Consider the following 21,865-nt stretch of genomic DNA (forward strand, 5'->3'; position numbering starts at 1 on the left):
TTACGGGCCACGGAAGTCGGAAAGTGATATTAATACATAACAACGGTCGTTCGCATACAGCAAAACCGACTTAAGAACTCATCTTTTCCTTAAGCTGAGAAATTTCACAGCTTGCCTCGTATTCTCCAGACTTGGGTCCTTTGGATTTTTACTTCTATTCGATAAATGGCAAAAGATCATAGATAGTAATGAAGATTGTTTTGACTATTTACATTTCCAATAAGTGTGTTATAATGAAGCTTAATTTCACAAAAAAATGCCCGGATTCATTTTGCACACCATTACCTATTGACTAAATCAATTTGACTCCTGACACACAAACGAGCACGGAGAAACTTCCAATATGGAATCATTTCCAGCTCGTTGTTTGTGTGGGATTTTTACAGTTTACATATTTATTATTCTACCTGCTAATTAGCAACATAACAATTAAAACTGCAAAATTCTCATGGCGATATATTAATTATAGCATAGGAGCAGTGTTTTCTATTTCACGCTTCAGCCAGAATATCTGAGTTAAAAAAACTATAGCTGAAAGCAAACTCGTTTCCAACCCACTTAAAAATGCGGGGAAGTTGATTCGGGCATTTGGTTAACTGAATGATAATTTAATCGAATCGATGACTCCCGTTATTTCGCTTTATTAATAATTCTTCTGAAGAGCATTAAACTTGACGATTTGGTAACAACTGAAGACTTGTGTTTTTATGTTTCGAAGAATGAAGATTTATTCTATTGCAGCTTCACGGCTAAGTGCTACCATTATGTAAAGTCGGCAGTTGAATGAAGATTGATGTGTATTCTGGCATTCATGCTGAAACAAAAATCGGTTTTTCTGGTGCGAAAAAGTGAGCTTTCGACGTAAAATGTTGTTCACACACGTGAACGAAGAGTTTTGAAAAAGAACATTAAAAACTAAATAGTTGCAACAAAGGATGATTTTCAATACCATGATCTTGCTATATCCTTGCAGATACAAGGACATACTGGATATAGAGTTGTCCATCATTATAAAGGAGATTTCGTTTATTTGACTAGACGACATCTACCTTGGAGCTACCAAAAATTCTTCAGATACTCTGACAACACCTCCTGTTCCTCACCACCTCCTCACCTTTTAACTTGTTGTTTGTTAAATCTAGGTACCTATTATTGGAGCCGAACGCTTAAGTAAGAAGTTAAGATCCTGAACAGGCTTATTACGAAAATCTACGGTTATCCAACATTAAACCTGCTGTAGAAAATTACTCAAATTACCCTATGCAAACTGTTTAGAAAAATCTCTTGTAGTTTTCGAGATACTGAGTCGCTTTGTATTGCTAAATCTAGCCTTGGGCGCTTTTAGTGCCACACTTATTTATGAGGGAAATTCCAGAGAAAGATTTGTGAGAGCACTTAGACACTAAAAATGACTCAAAACTGGTGAAAGTTCTCAAATTTGGTTTTCGACCTCAAAATGCAAAAAATAATTTTTTTCGTTGCTAGGTATCTATAAGTACAACTTATCGGTACAAACTTGAATCCGCGCGCCCATGTGCCTGTTATAAAATTTATATGTTAATCTACTATTTTTTGAGCAATCACCTGCTACCTGCAGTTAAGAATACACAGCAAAACTTGCTAGAACTACGTGTATGCTAATACATATGCGTACGCTTTCATCTTTACCAGTCCTATCTTTTTTAATTAGGAGGTGCTCAGACTCATGTTTTGATTTCATGACAGGTTACCACGATGCCATTACTAGCCCGCAGGTTTGTTCGGTAACAGAACACCACATTAACATAGATATTACTATATTTGAATAATTAGAGGCGCCTGACGTGGACGAACTGCGTAAAGTTTGATGTTTCGTGTTGGTCAGACTTGATGGTGGTTAGGTCTGCCATGAGAACATGATTGATGATAAAAAAATCTTCAATTTCTCGGTTATCGTCATTAGCTTTAGATGAAGTTGCTGCAACCCAAATCTCGGAACCTGACCAAACAATAATAATTAAAACGAAAATTCACACTCAGACATTAACGAACTTACAGATAGGTTCACTAGATGTACCGTTGATTGCAGAATGTCTCGTTCAAGATATCTGCGGAAGATAATATTGTTAAAAACTTGTAGTAAAATTTGATTCAACAAACCGTTACCGATTGTTGTTTTTAATATTCACATGACCGAACCTGCTTTAATCGCCATTGTTGATGCAGTAATTAAGACTTTAGTGTTAACCGTTAAGAAAACAACTAAACCTCTAAATCCAAAAATAACACCTGAAGCCACCTACTAATTAAAGATGTCAGTCTGAGGTAATCTCTCTGAAGGTTCTTGTCAAAGTGTGTAGAAGAACGATGAAAGAACCTACAGAGGTACCGCAGCCTCAAGTGCGGTAAAACATGATTCTGATGCATTTACACACATGCATAGTACTTGTGAAAAAACATTCGAAGCAGGAAGTTGGGTTAACGAGCTGGAACCTCTTCCGTTCTTTAAGGTTGGGGAATGCATTGGTACCGTTAGTGCAAGGTCGCCATCTAATATTTTGTTATTCTAGTGGTTAAAACTCTATGTTGTAATGAATAATTCTAGATGAATTGTTTTTTAACGAATAAAGGTTTTGGATTTTACTTTATTTTGCTTCATTTGCCGATTTTACCACGAGTGGGGAGGACAGAGGAACAGTTAATTGACCAACTACTTAATTACAAACGCAAAAAAAGCTTATAAGTTGTATTAAATAGCTAACTGAGAGTGGCTAAAATTACATGACTCATTGCAATTAAATGTAATTCAAACGACCTTTCAAGGAAATCTTTGCGCAAATAGACACTTAATATTTCTAGCGTAAAAATTGCATATTCGCTCTTACCCACTCACTGATTTTTAGATAATTTATTTTTAAAGTCGCAAATCACTTTGTCGGTTTTATTTAGGCCCTCCAAATAAGGTAAGGATATGGAGATTAAGCCACCTTTTTAAGTGGGCTAAACGGGTTCCGAGCCCGACGGCAAATTTGTCGAATAGGTTTTTTGACCAAACGAGTCCAGGAACCTCTTTATGAGTATATTGGTACCGATTTGTATCGTTAAATAAAACTTAAGAGGTTGATTTGGACATGTTTCTATACGGGATTTGCCACACAACTCGTTCATTAGAAAATTTGGGATTTCCCCCTATCGTAGCCCAATGAAATTTGATTTCAGGCTAGAATCGGCCATTTCGAATCCAAGTAAAATATTTTCAAAATGGCAGCACGTCCGCATATCGGAAATAGCTACCAACTTCGTTATTTTGAACGGAACTTCCTAACTTTTTAATCATTTTCGGATTTCTCGTTAAATTTTAAGGCCAGATTAAGTAGTGTTATGTCTAAAATTTACCATTTCCAAGGTAGACCGGAAAATTTCAAAACATTTTGACAGCTGCAAGGTCCCACGGAAATCGATATTGTGTGCTAACCGCAGCGAATTTGGAAATCAGCCTTTTGGGATTCACTGAGGACCTAATAAGCTACATTTTGACGAATTTAAATTTGACAAAAAGTCTTCTAAAAGTACCGAAACCTTAAAATTTAACGAGAAATCCAAAAATGGCGAAAAAATTAGGGTGTTCCATTTAAAATAACGAAGTTGATAAGTATTTCCGGTGTAACCGGAAGTGCCGCCTTTATGAAAATATTTTACTTAGATTCAGAATGGTCAATTGTAACCTAAAATCAATTTTTATTGGGCTACGATAGCGGGAAGTCAAAACTTTTCTAATAAACGAGTTGCGCGGTTAACCCTGTATATGATATTCTTGCCAAGTAATGCCAAGTGGATATTCGATCTAAAGTTTTAGTTGTTGACTGATCGTTCCTGCCCGTTAGCAACCATTAGCGTGTGGTTCTTAGGAAAAATAGAATTTGAAGTTCCAGAAATTTGCCGAACCCCACCGATTTTGATGTTTTAATTGCGGTCCAACAAAAGTATTGACAGATCCAAAAAACCTCTCATCTGAACATTGCTTGGTGAAATTCCTAAAGAGATAAAGAGAACATTGTAGATCAAATCACAAAGCAGCCACTGCCGTTATTTCTCGTTTGCTTACGCTTTAAATACTGTTAAAAACAACATAAAGGAATTCTGACATGTCATGTATTTAAATACCTCCAAGGAGCATGTTAAAACAAACACTCCTGACCTGCTGAATTATGCTTAATTGTGTGCACGGTCAATTGCGAAGCCGAGAGCAAGAAAATTTGCAAATGGAGATACATCGGGGACATGACATCTTGTTTATCTGATGATTGTGTAACGGGAATTTGTTTAGGCTTTTGACTCTGCAGAAGAGAGGTAAACTGTTGTTTTTTGTTTCAGACTGGCCAGTCCTTTGGAGGGATTGGTTTTGGTATCAAACGAGAAGTATTTTTTCTAAACCTTGAGGACGGATACTTTGGCTGCCAAGTGAACGATTCGACTGATGTTCTCCAGCTATTCGAACTGTCAAAGCTCTGTGATGGAACACCGAACTGCTACCTAGGTTCCGATGAATTAGCCAAAGAACTTAAATGTACAGGTAAGTTTTTCACGTGATGCAGTGAGGGCACCAATTAAGAGTCTCGACTTGTTTGTTTACTGATACGAAATGACTGGCATGCCAGTAATCACCGCGATTATCTTAGGAAGGTACGTACAGAAAAAGACTAACGTATATCGCATATAAACCATACCTTTGGGTCAATTTTCTCATAAATGGTAATAATAGATTTAGACAGGTGTCAGTTTATTGCAGCATCGAGGCAAATTGCTAATCAATCATAACGCTTTCCAATAAAAATTCAACCGCGACTTGGCTTAATTGCTCTTACCCTGTTCATTGCTTTACATTGTTGAACCTAGAAAACATGAACTCTCTGAGCTGCCTCAATGCGAAGGATAATTTGTTCTTCATAAAGTACCTCTTCTCGTCAACAATTTCCATCGAAGGCTCTCCTCGTTCCATTTCAATATAAATCAACTTCTGCTTCGAACCAAGTGGAATTCTCGAACCTTTGTATCGATGTTTCTAGAATCGGGTCCTGTTCGAATTGACCCATGCAGATATTTTCAGTTCTGAATTCGTAAGGATTGGCACTTAATTAGGATCTAATATTGTTTTCGCTCTTAAAGAGATTGGATTTAAGTGTGTCGTTTTTGCTCTCTGAGAAGTCAACGACTGCAACTTGCATAACATCTTGGATAATATAAATAGAGTGCGGCTCTAAACTGACGTTTTTTTGTTATTTTCTAAATGTTCATTTTATGGGAAACTAAATTAGACGACGTGGTCTAATTTAATGACCTCCAAGATCTCTTGATTTGACACCACTGGACTTTTTTATGGAGCTAAATTAAATTAAAGATTTTTGTTACGCCACCAGAGAATTTAGCTCACAAACTTTCGTCACTATAAGGCAGCAATTGTGGCAAAGCAATGCTAAAAAGTTAACAGAGGGAGGGGGACACTTTAGAGCCGTACTGTATATACTTTATCACCTGGCTTGGCTGCGATAGGGCTGAAATCGTTCTAAGTTAATACTCATCAAGTTTTACAGCATTCAAGCAATTTTTATATTTTTCGATAACTGCCAACCGCACGTGGCATTCTCGCAATTTTTTCAGACAAGTTTTCTACAAATATCACCATGAAACTCACTTTAGTTGGAACATTCTATATAAGTCACTTCTAAGACGCAGTTTGAGGCTGTTCTTGATTGTACGTACCATGTTTTGCAAAAACTCCCAAAATTTCACAAAACTATATTTTACATACAACAATCGAATTTTCTTCCGAACGCAATGTCGATATCGGTTCGAGCCAATCATGCTTAAACACTTTTTCTGGAACCGATATTTCTAATAAAAAGAACGGTACCCAAGACGGCATCCTAATGGTACTTAATTACCGATGGCATGTGCTAAAATACAAACTCGAACCATAAAACGTGGAAGCCGTAAATAAGATATGGGACTCGATCGAGGCAGGCATATAACATGTGGCAGGCAAAAGTGCAAAGATACAATAATTAAATAATTACCGAGGAAAACATAGTTTTTATGCCACGGTGGTAATTAGTCAATGAATCATCCGGGCATTTATTAAAATCTACTAATTATGCAAGCTTGTCTTTGATGGAAAAATATTTCATGGTGCCGCCATCCATGGCCTGGCTGGCTCTGTTTATCTATAGAGGATATGAGGAATATCAAGGAAGGGATTAAAATTTTTATTAGTGATGTAGGCGCCAGTGATCATTTGTATAATCAAGAGTATGAATAACGCAACCGGTAGAAATCGCTAACCATTAAGACCCATGATATACAGAACTATGGAATTTTCAGCTGCATTTCCGCAAGGAAAACTAGTTAAGTTAATTCAGGTCGGCGGAAAACCTGAAGGGATGTTTTTAAGATTCAACCAATCAATTCCGTAGGGTCAAATCTAGAAAAGATATGCATACCTGAACTAGATGAAATTCCTAGATTATATCAGAATTGTCTCACCGAAGTATCCATCAACATTTTAGTGCCTCATCGTAGACGTTGACTCAGACGATCTGCACAAAAATAGTATAAAAGGTGACCAGAATTTCATGTAACTGAACCCATAAAGTGGACACATACAAGGAGATTCTCGGTTAGGTGCCATGGACATACATAAATCGTTATCTTTGTGTTTTTGTTCTTGCCTGTGTGAGATCCTGCTCGACGGTTCCCTTGAGTTTTATATTTAATTTTAACGAATCGAAAAGTGTCAAGAAAACCGCATTTGAGGGGAGATGCAGGGGAGCAAAAGGGAAAGTTTTTTTGCATTCAAGGGGGAATTAATTACATCCTTTGGATTAAAGTATTTTTTAAATCTCCCAGCTGGACTCAGTGGTTTCAACAGAAGATCACGGTTATGGTTGTTTCCAGGTTCGTTTTGACTATGCCTTCTATTACTGAATATCTGCGACTAAATGATGCAAATTCAATTTAAATTTTTCACTAATTTTTGCTGATAAGAATTCCTGGCAATTCACATTCTGAAACATGCTATTATTTTGCAAGAAAGTAAAACAGAGTCTCTCAGTTGAAACCCATCTCGTTGCACCCAATTATCCAAGTCTCTAGATTACCTTGATGGTAGTAGTTCTTGTCCCGTTCAAACCGAAACGAAATGATTAAATGGAATTTTAACCTTGATTGTATAGAGTGTTCTAAAGTTTCAAGTTGTAGAATCCTGCCTATACATTTTATACCCTGATGGAGAGCCGACATACCTTTTCATGGTTCTAGTTAGTTTTTAGTTGCAATTTTGCATTGGGAGTCCTAAGATTCTTGGCTTTGTAAAACACGGTTCTTTGCTTACGAACCTCATTAAGTACCTAAAAATTCGTTTTACGTTTGCTTAAATTTGTTACGGGAAACATGACTGGATTTGTAAGAAAGTCTTTTTTTCCTTGAGAATTTTATTGCCGGACGTAGAGATTCTGCGGTTTGTGATAATTATTAACCACGAAGTTGAAGCTTCATGGGTTTAAAAGATGAGCACATTAGTACCATGTCAATGTTTTACTAAGAATTAGAGAAATAAGTTATCTTCTAGGCATCCAGCGATAAACCGACAGAAAATTGGAAATTACTAACCTGAATGAATTTCAAATTGAATATGACACAAGAGTTAATTGCATGTAAGTTCCGAAAACTACGAGCACTTGCTTGTAATGAGCGGTAATTAGAATCATCAAACCTTGACATATTTCCTAATTTTCGTCTGATGTGCAATAACCATTCTCCTGCTATTTCATATTTTATATTCTCCGACTATCTGACCCTAATATCCCGTGAAGTCAGTAAATCAGGAAAGACAAATCTAACATATCTAGTAATAGTGCATTGTTAGCCAGTATTTATGGCTCAGCTGTATAATAGATGTGGTACTGGCGAGCCATATCCTAATCTGCATAGTATCATCTCTCTGACTGAACGTTCGACATCTTCGACCACCTCCGAAGGACTTTTTTCCTCCAGTACCAAGTCGCATTATATATATCTTCTTCTGTTTTAAATACGTATCTCACGGCTTCGCTCTTCTTGTTGTTTCACCTTTTTTGCCCATTACCTCGAATAAACGTTGGGAGCAGTTTCTATGAGCTCGAAAGGGAAACGATTAATTGCTTTATTTAATTAACAGATGCGCTTTTAGATCATGGATCAATTAAGACGGTTCAATGTCAGAAAAAAGTGCGTTTACGTTAGGATATGAGATCCGAGCACATTAAGATGAGAGTAAAAGTTCTTGACATATCGAACACTTCTACAATAAGTTTAATTACAGGCGATAATTCAGAGTAAGTGCCATAATAAGCTGGTTCTCATTGGCAATTATTTCCTTTTTGAAGGCGGCATCCATTTCTAATGAAACGGACCGACATTTATTTCCTCTATAGTAAATTACTGTATTATATGTAAAATTGCTTAATCAAATAGCGATCTCCAATTTTTGTAATTTTCGGTAATAATTTTTCAAAGCACAACATATGCTTACATCCAGCAATTTCTTGTTGATTTGCTGACCATTTTGTTGCGCACAATTTTTGTTATCACTACAAGAATAGTATTTAAAGCTCTTTAAACAGCAGATATTCACTGCAAAACTTCATGGCTGAACCCTAAAGGTATTAGTAACTACTGCCAGTGAAATAATGGCTTAATTATACCTAATAGAATTTAGAGGCGCCTATTCTTCGCCCACTATTTACACTTGGAACAATACAAATCTATGAACTGCTAACAAAAAGTCGCCTACACGTGACATTGTCCCTAATATGGTTTTTATGTAATGGTTTTGCAGAACTAGATAATGGTGATTAGACTACGAGGTTATATATTGTGGGTTAAAGTCCAGCAATAATGAACCATCTGGCATTCTTCAATAATTCTTCTTCAGAACTCAGTTAAATCTTCAGGTTTTGTTGCATATTCCCTATTTTTAACAGATTCCATAGAAATCTAGGGACGTCAAGTCTGGTCATACAAGGGGCCATTCCTCCTTACGTAGTTCCGGCGATTTTGTCCTACATATTGACTTTCTATGGATATTGCAGGTGTGTTTCTCACATCCAGTGAGAACCTTTTCCCGTCCAATATTTTAAAAACATATATTTCAGTTTCTTTTCTATGAATTCTGTAATTCTCGTGATTTCTCAAGCCTTAGAAAGCAAAATTAAAACTTTCCGTATCAACTAATTTAATATTCAGTTTCTACGAGCCGTATATTCAAATTACATTCACCATAGATGCAACTGAATGTTGCTGACTTGTGCTATTGTCAACCGAAGTCTGACTCTCGCTTTCAACGTGGTTCTTGTATTTTAATATTCCGCATGTACCCTTAAGAACAATGGCTTAAGTAGCAAAGGGAGACGTGCTTTAAGCACAATAAGAATGAGAGTTGAAAGCGATGCGTGCTAGACGGTTCGAAAATATTCTGAAATCGCATCGAAAGCAAGGAATGCGAGGCGCTTCTTCGATTGTAAAAATCCTGTCGAGATTTACCTGCTTGGCGAATGCTGAGGATATTTCTGAGGAAAACTTGACAGAGGGATTAAAAATTCCTGAAGTCGAAGATATCTCGATATGTCTAATAATAGGCTTGGCCTGAGATAGGTATATTGCATGCGGAGTTTCATCGAAAAAAGAAGAATACAATGCCCTTTGACACTAATAATAATACTTGCTAATTGAATACGCCGCAAACGCTAATAAGATTCTATTGACATTTGCAATTTTATTCCAAGAATTCATGCTCCCATTGTTTGCATAGACGGAGCCTATTATTCAGCCTCTCATATGTTAATTTATCAGCCAGCGTTTGATCTCTGGGCCTCCCGGAGTTCCACAAATGAATTCTCTCTGAACTGGCAGCTGCTCCGGGAGTTACCAACGACCTTGAAGAGCCATCTTCAACAAAAGAAGAGCATAAATATACTAACCTATATTTAGCGATTTGATATCGAAGACTGGGTATCGTAAATAGCCATTAACAAACTACAAAAGAACAACAATGCAACACCACGTTCTCGAGAGGATCGCATTAAGATAAAATACGCGATTTTTTCCATTCCTGCGAATGGTAGCCGACCAGGCAGCGGGAGCCCCATCGATGGTAGATCTATATTACCATTAATTACATATGGCCAAGCAGATTCCTCGTAAAATAAACTAGTTCCAAACACGATCTTATCTGGCGCAAGGTGATGCTTCACAAAGCTGCCTCAATAATTAACAGAAATGATTTTTTTAGGGAAAAACCTTCCGAGACACTCAAAATACAACTGCAATTTGCCTCTAACAACAGGCGAATCTAACTCTGCAGTTCCTCCGCGTTTCCGCATTCGTGGGCGTACAGGGAAAAAATCTTAAGCCGATAGCGTCTAATTTAATTCGAACAAGCTAGAATTTACTGCTCGATTTGCAGATATGCAGAGTTAGAATTAGCCGCGTTAAATTTATTAGCTAACGGTTTTCATCATCAGAAACTTGGGTTTTTTGTCCTCAATATGTTAGATAGTAGATCGTCCTGAGAAGCGAAAAACTGTGTGAAGGTAACTGTTCCTTAATGTGTTTCACACTGGGTTGATAGGCGATTTGCCCCAGGGAAGACTTGCAACCGGCAAATTTCACAGAAACTTGATAAATACGTTAGATTCGTTTGGAGGTTGCTTCTCCCTGAGGAGCAATGAAGAGCTGGGACTCACGCAAAGTAGCAGAAAGTGCTCTTAATGGGATTTCTTATAGGACTTCCAATTAACGATACTTCAATCGCGTATACCTTCTAATTGAAAATTCTCAGTGCCGAATCAGAGTTAAAATAATTTCCTAAGACTCTATCGTATACTGATTAAATGGGTAATTGATATTTCTAAGATATCAACAGTCGACTACACGACCAACATATCGGTATAATTTTTCTTGAGTTGTATCCCAAGGGATGAACACCTTTAGGGGCTGAATCAATTAAATTGAGTCATATCGAGTCAATGGCAACTCAAATCTTGTCTTCAAGCTCTACAATCTACGATTTGTATTCAGGAAGGTTCCTCAGTCCACCGCAATTTTCGAATTTACCTTGCAATATTTTTAAATGAAATTTATAGCCAAATTACACACTCACGACTGTTTCTAACTGAAGTATGCTGTATTCTGTTCAAACCCATCAAAATTTGTCAGAACCGTCATAACAAAGTGAGTAATTTTAAATAAAGGAAGACTGAACGGTACAATCTTCGGATATCTTTCCTTACATTGAAGCGTTTTGACGTGGCACCCTAAACAAATAAAATTCTTGCTTACTCATGAAACAATATAACATGTGAAGCTATTTCTTCTGTCTATAACCCGTTCGGGGTCGTGTAATAGAAATTATGTACACAAAGGCCAGCTATCGAGAAGTAAGCACATGGTAACTTAATACAGGGTGAATCAGCAGAATCTTCGATATGGGTCGTAATTTTGGTGGTGATGCTGGTTTAATTGATTTCAAATCCCACGAAGGTCGCATCGAATCGGTTAAAACACTGGACTTGGACTTTCCTTTTAAATTCCTGTTAGTACCAATGTGTGTATAAGTCGTCTTTCGATTTTATGTGCATTGTAACCGTACCGATGTGATTTATATTTGAATATATTTAATGGCATTTAACAAGGTCTAGGTCTCTCAGCAAGCACCAACAGTACTCACGAGTACCGTCTAATCGTGAGCGACGAGTTTTTCTTTTATTTTATCGGATTTTACAATTCGACGACGATTCACACAGGGGGTTTCTCTTTGTTCCTTCCAACACCGTCCTTTCGGCTGATTGATGATAAACCATCTGTCAGACAATAACAAATTCATCATTATTTATTATTAGAAGATTTACAGCTATTCTAACTAGTGTTATTATTTTGCAGATGACTGTCGAAAAGAGGACGGCACAGAATGCCAGAATGGAGCCTGTCTCGATAGTCAGTGTTACTGTAATGACGGTTACGGAGGATGTAGCTGTGAAGTTCCTGGTAAGTACCCCGTAATTAACGCCTATTAGGGTACTTATTAGCCTACGAATTGGAGATGCGCGTGAGATTGTTGTTTATCATTGCTAACGTCGAGCTGCTAACAACTGTGGGTACCATAATTACCTCGAACGGTATCCTCTAGAAGAAGATCACATTTCAAATTCCGAGACTGGTTTTTTTGCATGAATATCATAGCAAAGCGCCTATTCACTTGCACTGAAATATTGTCGTTAATAATAATTTAATGATAGTTCTAGAGAATAAGCTTATCAGCCAGGTCTGTCGCTTCGTTCCATGTTGGTAGGCGAAGGCCTTTAATCAGTGCAGAAAATATAAAAAATAGTGTCAACTATTATATTTCCTAACACTCTGAATATTTACGTGCGTTTCTTGCCCATTATGAACAATGGACTAAAAAAGACTGGGAACATTTCCCTTACCATTGTTTCAAACAGTAGTGCACGCACCTTGAATTTTGAATACCTTGAATTTTGAATTTGATAATTACAGTTCAGCCCTGCGAATGGACGAGAACAGATGGATTTGCTGCTTGAGTCAAGTTTCATTAAGCAACCTAATGATCTAATCCGACCTGATCTTCCTTCAACTCAATCTCAAGAAAGTTGGTATCTAAAGGCGACCGCTTCTCTACTTCTACCCCCAACTAACTTCCCTAAACTTCCTATTAGGATTTCGAATTTTTCCAAAATTTTTCATTGTCCCTACAGTACTTCTCTCATGATTTAAAACTAATTAAATTTCAATTTCCCGTGAACAAGTCACACTGTTACGTAATGTCTCTTATTTCGACTGCTACACGGATCTCAAAACGGGTTCACTATGGTTGCCATTGCAGACCAGGATTTCTGTGAATCCCGTAAATATGCACTGTCATTCTGAAGAGCACAATTTGGCTCAAATTTCTCAGACACTCTAGCCAACGTTATTAATAATCATCTCGTTTTTTGCATGTCACTGATACATGGCAAAACTATCACTAGATCTTCGATCGAGTGTTTTCGATAATGGCATCTGTTTGTTAGACTTGAAACAGAGCGGCTTGCGATAATGATGGAATCCATCCGATGAGGGTCATCTTGTTCTCTGCCTTTAAAAAAGTATGATTAGCCACTTTAAAGTGGATAGGAAAGCGAAATGGATTTAGAAATCCCATAGGCTGACCACCATCATCTCGGTACGAGATACTAAATGAAGGTTATGAAAGTTTAATCCCATAACAACTGGTACTTTATCGTTGGCCTTTACAAGGCCATGTATATATGTCTATGTGGTTTTATGACTCTAGTCGGCTCTAAAACAGCAATCTGCATACCTAACAGACCGCAGCACTATTTTCTATGAAATTATTATATATGATTGGATACAATGTTGCTGGTTTACTACTTAATTTTTTCCTGTTTCTGTTCGTTTTATATGTTTCTGATTAAATTTTATTGAATCAGCGAGAGCTGCTAATAAAAGCCTCTATACAGGGTTACCCGTTTTACGAGCCCCACCATTAAGATTGCAATTATCTTTAGAGGTACGAGGTCGGTTAATTTAACCAGATTGCGAGCGCTGGATGGTGTAACATTTTTCGATTTCGTCGCCTGATGGCATTCTTGCCAAAAACGAGAATTTCTTGTTTTGACTAATGTAACGATATTAACGTGACAGAAACAAAACTAATAAAAATTTAATTTCCAGACGAAAACGAGTGCAAATACAGACCCTGCGACGTGTTTGCTCATTGTACTAATACGCTTGGAAGCTTCTCCTGTACGTGCTTTCCTGGGTACCATGGAGATGGTTTTCGCTGTGAAGGTAAGCTTCTCTGTAGTGTCTATAGCTACCAGTCGCTTGAGGAAAAAAGTCGCTGACAAGATGATGAAACCAGCAATATAAAATTAGTGGCTTGTTCCCAAAAGCAAGGCCTTATCTCGAAATGCGCCCGTAAGATCATGCATGAGTACCACTAAAAAAAGGCTACTGCCATCGAAGTCGAGTTGCACGCACCATCTCACATACCTAGTTCTAAGGCCTGTTTCGTAATAGATACCTATGCAGCCAGAATGTGGGACGCATCTTCAAATTTTGACCTCCCGACATTAAGATTCACGATAAGTACCGGACGGAGGTACTCGTAAGTCAACGGAATAATAATACCGTACTTCTTAGCCCCTTGATTCAACTCCCCACGACATGAATCATCCTACTATAGATGAAAAGGAAATTGAATAAATATAACCGTTCATGCAATGAATTTTGTATATGGCGTTTTTGATGGGTGTTGTGACCCCTAATTGGGTACATTTTACATATCGTGATCACGCACGCGCTTCTCAAATGTGCCCACTGGGGAGGTCGTGACTAAGGTTGAGCAGATTATCATCTTCGAAGTCGAGTTCATAAAACTTCTTTGAATCTCATTTTGCTAAAGTTTACGTTAGGCAATGACGGTCAAGTTTTTCAGGGACGGCCTTAATTAGATTCGGTTCTGCGAATAATTGAGAGAGTAATCTCTCATTACACGTCGAAGGGAGGCAGAAAAACAAAAGGTCCGAAATATTCGCGCCAGTGCAGGCGAAAAGATTAATTGCGTACCTCAATCCATTAACGGAAGATGGACGTCATCCATCATTCGGATAATTAAAACGTGAAAAGTGCGATAATTCGCGAATTTCCTGTTCATTAGAATCAGAACTGTATCTACGGATCGTTGGTAGTAAGTTGAGCTTTAACACAAGTCTTAAGACTATTAATTAAATGATTTGAAAGTGTACGTGTCTGTTAGGATTTGTTCTTCCTTCGTTCCTTGCTAACTCACCATCATTAACGTTTCACCTTTCGAGTACCTCATTCGTTTTTTTTTTAAGGGAAGATCATTGTTCTGATTTATCGCAAATGATATTTCACTTAGGTACACCGATGAAACATTCAATGAGTAGTAAAAGGAGTTATCCTCTTCAATTCAAATCTCTTCAAAACACGTATGTGCAGCTTCCATTAAAAATGATCTTCTTCAAACGCTTACGTGAAGAAGCCCTTGATGGCACTACCATGAATCTCTAAAAATATAGATACTTAATTCATTTAGGGAAACGTATCCATGATGATTAATACCAAAGGTTCTAGACAGTACTGGCCTTATGAAGAGGAAGTTCTGTGACCGCTTTGTACGATAAACCTTCCTGGTTGACGTTTTTTCTTGAGGATAGGGGGGCTATGACTAAAATTTCGCCCAGGGCTCCAGGCTTGTTAAGGTCAACCCTAGTTCTAGTCTTCAGAGCCCCACCATAGACCAGTTTCATTACACTTGTCATAGCTAAACTTTCACATTTTTCTAACGATAATTAATAACCAAAGATAAATACTACTCTGCCTACCATTTTATTATTATTATGAGTGAATCACTGAAATTGGTAATAAGGAAGAATTCCTACCAAAGTAACCTGTATGCATGTTACTTCGCCCATTACCACCACGAAGAGGCAAAGATGCATTCCTCAGCTATTAATTTTCCTCTTTTTCCCCAGTCCAACAGAATTAATTACTTTCTTCCTATGCAATTTTACTGTTAGCGAAGGTCTGTCAGCAATTTGGTTAAACGACTTGTATTGCCTGGAAAATTAATTCGATATTCGCGATCACGTAAAGAAGTGTAGAAATTCCAGCTCCATTCTAATTATTAATAATAAGCATTGGAATTGTTGCCATATCCTGCTTTGGAGATTTGTTTATTCGCGGGGAAGTGTTGATAGGTAAAATACTGAAACAATAAAAGGAAAGAGTTGAACGCAGTTTATTGCTTTTAACATTTATTCTTAATATCGTTACTTCTCTAACTCATTGACCTTTCTTTCTTCCGTGTACACTCTGCCAATCTGACTACTCGTAAATGTGTATTTTGTAGTGGGCCTTGATGTATCCCATAAAATTTGCTATTAACAGTTACCAAAGACTCTTTTGTAAAGATATTCCCGTAACAGCTTCATTATTCACAAAAAATTTAGAACTTAAAAGGAGATAAACGAGGGAAAAAAACAAAAAAAAAGGAGATAACTTTTCTCACAGTACGGATACTTTTTCTCTATTCTCTACCGCAATATTTTTCTTTTGTCCATTCGAAGTACTGATAGGACTCAAAATATGTTGCGTGATATAGAAAACAGAACACCCAGTAATAATGATTTAATTTAAATAATTTACACAACAAAGGCATGTGCACCAAACCGTTACGTTGCAGTGCTGGGCTATTGCTCAAGGTAGCAGGTAACCTTTGACCTTCATCAGAGGGCATATGGCCACCCAGCCTTACTTCTAGGAAGTATTGGAACATCTTATCTCAGGACCCTCCCTGATACAATTTTTCTAAAATAAAACACAACCACCAATGTCTTGAGTTCGATAAAATGAAATCAATGTGTTGCCTTAACCAGCCGGGCCAGAATATGAGGATATTCAATAGAATATCTGTGAACCAAGTAACTTAAAGAGAGAGGGAATTTTCCAAACGAGAAATCGTTAATCATACTACAAGACCATAGGAAGGGTTCTTACCAAATTAATTATTCTTGTTAATGAGAACCTTTCAGAGGCAAGACGGTGAAGACATTTTATGGAGAGGAAAACACCTATCCAGGCTTCAAAATTATCTTATCAGACAATTAACAGACATTAAGACATACTACATTAACTTAAAGAAAGGAGCTGGAATTGATATTTAATTACCGTGTTGGAAAAGTTAAAATTGCCCAATCCATAAAGGAATCAACTAAGATAGCAGAAAACAAGAACGTTGGGCGAACGTACTCCTGGATTTAGATTTGAAGAAAGAACTTGTCCCATTATCTACTGCTAAAAGTACTTCATAATAATAACCTGAACTAACTTTTTTCGGCTTGGGGTGGTGCAAATCTTCAGAAGACGTCCGGCTGTCTGGTGTTCTCCCTAAATGGCTCGATGGTAACAACCTGGTAGTATGAGCTTTATGACAACTCTACTTACCCACTATAACAACCCCCTCTCTTCTCCTTGGCTCCAAAACCGTCTTGTTAGCATTACTTCGGGACACTGAGAACCTCATGCATTGCTATTGTTAGCCTTTCTTCTCTTTCTTTCCGCCGCAGGCTTCTTTCTCATAATTTCTTTCACTATCACTCTAAACTTTCTTCATTTCGCGTCACTTTCGGTCACTTCCCTTCCAATCTCATCTCACTTCAGTTTCAGCTCTTTGTTTTGTCACTATCTCTCACTTTATTTTCTATTCTGGATACTCTTATAAAGTGTATTTTGGGGTGTCTCCGATATACTCCTGAAAGAACCAGCAGAAAGCTCGCGTTTTCTACCCTTAACCTGAATTAACCCTTTTTTACGACGAATAAAATAAATGCGTTAGATACTACCCGGGGGCCTTTGATTTTGTTGATGAAATTCGCCCTAGTAAAACTCGCAGAATACCCACTAAAACTTTTCCTATTCTTCACCCCATTTCCATTCTGCGATCGCCATCTGGCATTACTTTGGATGGGGGATAGTATATATATATATATTTCTGTTCTTTAGATTCTCTGCTGCTGGTTGCGAATTCACTTTTCCTCGACCTTTATCTTCATTACTGCCTCCAGGTACCCTTTAATTGTATCCCAGTGTTTCTCTAATTTCAATAGGAGGTTCGCGCAGGTTTCCTTATTAAATTCCTCCATGAAAGTGTTCCTGAGTTGTTTTCCCAGACAGGCAAATTTTTTACATATGAATGTTGCAGGTTATCCGATTTCCCACAAAATAAACTCTCGTCAATTTCCAACTTACCGATCCCTTTCAAGTACTAACAGAAAACTCCATATCCCGTAAGTTCCTGACTTAGATAGTAAATAGTCCCCACTTGTGCTACATCCATGCCGTCAAATCCGGAATGGAAATCTTGATCCAATCTTATCCATCTGTACACTCGTGCATGCATTAGTCTTTTTCTGGCTTCCTACTTCTATTTATTGTCGCATCTGTACATGCCGGAACGCTCCTTTACTAGGAGGTCAATTGACAGCAATTTTGCCAAAGCCTCCAATGTAGTTGACAGTGCCGTTCGACAAACACTTGTAATGATTAGAACTAGTCTGGTGTTCACTTTCATCAGCATTTTCTTGTAGATTGAAATCTCCTCGCCATTTCCCATATCGGGACCCCGTAGAGCACGACTGATGTATAGACGGTGCATATAAGTCTCTTTTTTGCTGTATCTGGGTACGCTCATCCTAGGGCTTATAAGATTGTTTATTCGTAGACATTGCTCTTATATAGATTCTCGACAGATGCGTGCAAATTTTTTAAATTTCTATCCAGATACGCTCCGAGGTAATTTGCTGCTTCCTGATTCTCCACCACTATACTATCCGCCCTCATTCGCGTATTCAGTAGTTTCCTTCCACCATACACGGTAACCACCTCTGTCTTCTTCACTGCCACCTTGAGTTTCACGTCCTCAAGAGCTTCTAAAATTTTAGCCAAAGCTTACGAGGTTTTTTCTTCCAGATTCGTGCCTTGTTTTCTTCTAACCGGTAGCGCTAGATAACCGAAACTAACCTGAATATATCACAAAATATGTCCAATACGTGGGAGGATTTTGGTAGAGTAAGAGCAGTTTCGGATTAGCAGGTCTTGACCTCATCTGCATAATACCTCAAACCTGCTGCATACAAAAATCTACTATTTTACACATCTTTATTTTTAATTACCTAATAATAGTCGAATACAAAGCTTTCCTGTAGAATTCTCAGTCAATTAAATCTACACACACGCATATCCAAAGGTAGATAACAAAGCGAAATTCTCGGAAGGTAATTCTCTAACCGTTACTTTTGTAGAAAAGAAAATTCATATCGTCGTTATGTCACAGAACAGCTCTTATTTTCTCAATGATGTTAACGTCTAATACAGTTCAGGGAAACAAATTTGCAACTGTTTATTTAATTATCCCGGCTCATTGCACGCGTCCATTTCCTGCTGATATGCGTATAAACACTAGAACTGCAGCGAAACTATGGCTTATTTAGTGCTGATTGAATAAGCCATATGCCGATGTTGGAAAAACTCTTGCCAATACCGCAAAATAACAATAATAGCAAAACTGTTACTTCGATATGTTTTGCATATACCGCTACCAAGGAAGGAGGTTAATTCCTACTGTACCCCCTGCAGGAATGCGCCTGAAGCCAGGATATTTTGATTTACGTGTTTGAACCAAATTGGCTTCGCACGATCTATAATATAAAAGCTTGAAATTGATCCATTTAGGAAAATGATATGCTATGATTCAAGCGGAGTACTGTTAGCTATTTGCTGCGACTATATATGTGTCAATTAGCAATTAAAAGCTAGAGCCATCAAAGGGTATACGGTATATTCCATCGGTTCAGAAGTTCACACCATAGTGACAATAAACATTTTTATCGTATATTGTATGTGCCAAACTGTGAATCGTGATTGCGGCCTATGAGGTAGGTATGACAGTCAGAAATATTAGTACGACTGGTACTGGAACTGTAATGGCAAATCGTGAAGGCGGCGCCAGCAAATTTACTGCGTCTTCTCAGACGAGCAATATGCTTCATAATTTTTATTAGTTTCCGATCTAGCTTTTCACCAATGTTGACCATAAAATCTTAATAGAATCTTCAAGGGCACTTAAGCTCGAGTCTCATTTGGCGTAAGAATCAATTATTTTCTGAGATAAAACAGAAAGATAGACGATTTCTTGGCTACCTATTGACTCGCCTATCATAATCTATCAGTGTCCTTCCATATAATAAATAAGGAAAAAACAGCTGAACTGTCGACATTTCCTTTCAGCTGGAAAGTTACGGACTTCTGCGACGAAGAATTTTGAAGAAAGGAAAACGGAGTTATCCGAGCCTGCAATGTTCTAGTTAAAAGGCCGTAGCGAAATGTAATAGCGCCTCGCGTCGGTCAACTCATAATGCTTCTTCTCCTATAAGATCAACGGCCTTAGAAGATCAATGAACTACTTCGCGAACTTGTAGTAGTACGGTTGACGTAACTTTTCACTATTAGCCTACTAGTTTATATTGGTAATGCTTTATTCAATTATTAGACGGCCTTTACATCATTCTACAAGAAAACCTCTGGAGGTTCAGGTAGTCTCAGAAAGAGCTTGCTATATTTGTGGTAATCGCAGAATCTGTGTCAGGCCTTGAGTTATATTGTGCTAAACTTGATTTTGAAAATAAATTTGAAGCTCTAATGACTCTTCAAATTCTTCATTAAAATATATTATCCAAACACTGGGCGAAAATCTGTCGCTAACTGTATGCAACGTCTAGAGATAAACTGCTCTTAAGAAAATTGGGTCACCAAATATTTAGCGTTCTTTTATCGTTTCTCGAAAACAACTAACGCAATTGTCTTCATTCGTTTATGCGGATTTTTTGTTTTTCCACTTGGTGAGTGGGTCAACCACCAATTTCCCGGCAAAAGGCCAACAAGATGAACGGATTTGACATCCCTGGACTTTTTTTTTAGAACTGTTTAGAATTTGCGATTCACAAGGCACCTCTTGAACGTCTGCTGACCATTTAAAAGCGAAAAGATCACATACAATACACATATGCATAAAAGATATTTAAGATGGTTCGTTTTGAAATTAAAGCTCTCTGGGTGTTTCTTAAGGATTTTGGAATACACGAAAACCAGGCGTCATCTCTAAAAATTGGAATAATTATTTAGTCATAGAAAAAGCACTGTGTACTGTTGAAAGCAAGGCAGATTACCTTTCTTGACAAAATTACTGACCTCGCCCGCGGTAGCAAACTTTCGTCTCGATTGTAAAATGCTACTTACTATTCTCATAAGGTGCTGTAGCGTGTTGTTCAATTATGAAATCATCGAAGAGCTATTTCTCAGTTTTTGTAAACCACGCATGAGTTATTGATAAAAATATATAAGTCTTTTTATTGTTTTCAGACATCGACGAATGCAGCGATCCCGCTATATCAGGCAGATGTGTGGAAAATGCAGAATGTTGCAATTTACCGGCTCACTTCCTCTGCAAATGTAAATCTGGGTTCCAGGGAGATGGCGAAGTTCAATGTCTCGGTAAGGTTTCACCGAACACTCCCAAACATCACGGGTACCATTTAATACCCGCAGAAAAAAAAATGGCCAAACACTTGTTGTAAGCCACAGGGAATGCGTGCTGAAGCATGGTGTTGAAAAGATTAAATGTCGCGGTCGTACTTCGTATATAACTTTAACCAGAGTCATTTCTGCGGCAGATGTAATTAAAAACCTCATTTCTGGTTTTCTTACCTGGACACGGATTTATTTAACTATTACTTTCAACAGCTAGATAAAATTATTGCAGGTGCGTTGAACTTGATGAATCCTGAGACTATGAGAAAACAAGTGTCTTTTTCTAAATTTCAAATCAATACCAACTTTGAGGCAGCTTTCGTGTGGGAACATAAACATAGGAAATAATAGACCAGTTGTAATTTCGGTTCTTCCTACGCCATTAAAGATACGAGTGGTTTGTGCAACGAATGTACCTGTCAGTAGTCTTTGAAATGGATTTCTGCGGCCAAGGCAATTATTTGCGAATTTTTAAAGAGGCAAAACAAGCGGGAGTATCCACCCAACTGCAACGTGTATAGTCATGAACGGTTTACATGATAACTGCAAGATGGTAGGCGAACAATCCGTTGCAGTAATAAAACACACGGCAGCCACTCTTACAAAACTCAATTGACAATTAGATGCAAGAAAGTGCTTTATTTCAGCGAATAACAGAGTC

At 37.7% G+C, this 21,865-nt stretch overlaps 1 protein-coding gene across 1 annotated transcript in view; it reads left to right on the forward strand.

Moving 5' to 3' along the window:
• Positions 1–21,865, forward strand: part of dpy (dumpy) — a 155,213-nt gene that overhangs the window by 39,567 nt on the left and 93,781 nt on the right. The window contains exons 3-6 of the mRNA XM_066391702.1: positions 4,354–4,552; positions 11,953–12,057; positions 13,765–13,881; positions 21,037–21,168. Coding sequence (XP_066247799.1) covers positions 4,354–4,552; positions 11,953–12,057; positions 13,765–13,881; positions 21,037–21,168 — 553 coding nt within the window. The remainder of the gene's footprint in view (positions 1–4,353; positions 4,553–11,952; positions 12,058–13,764; positions 13,882–21,036; positions 21,169–21,865) is intronic.

This window comes from Euwallacea similis, chromosome 7 (assembly GCF_039881205.1).
Source record: "Euwallacea similis isolate ESF13 chromosome 7, ESF131.1, whole genome shotgun sequence".
Taxonomy (NCBI): domain Eukaryota; kingdom Metazoa; phylum Arthropoda; class Insecta; order Coleoptera; family Curculionidae; genus Euwallacea; species Euwallacea similis.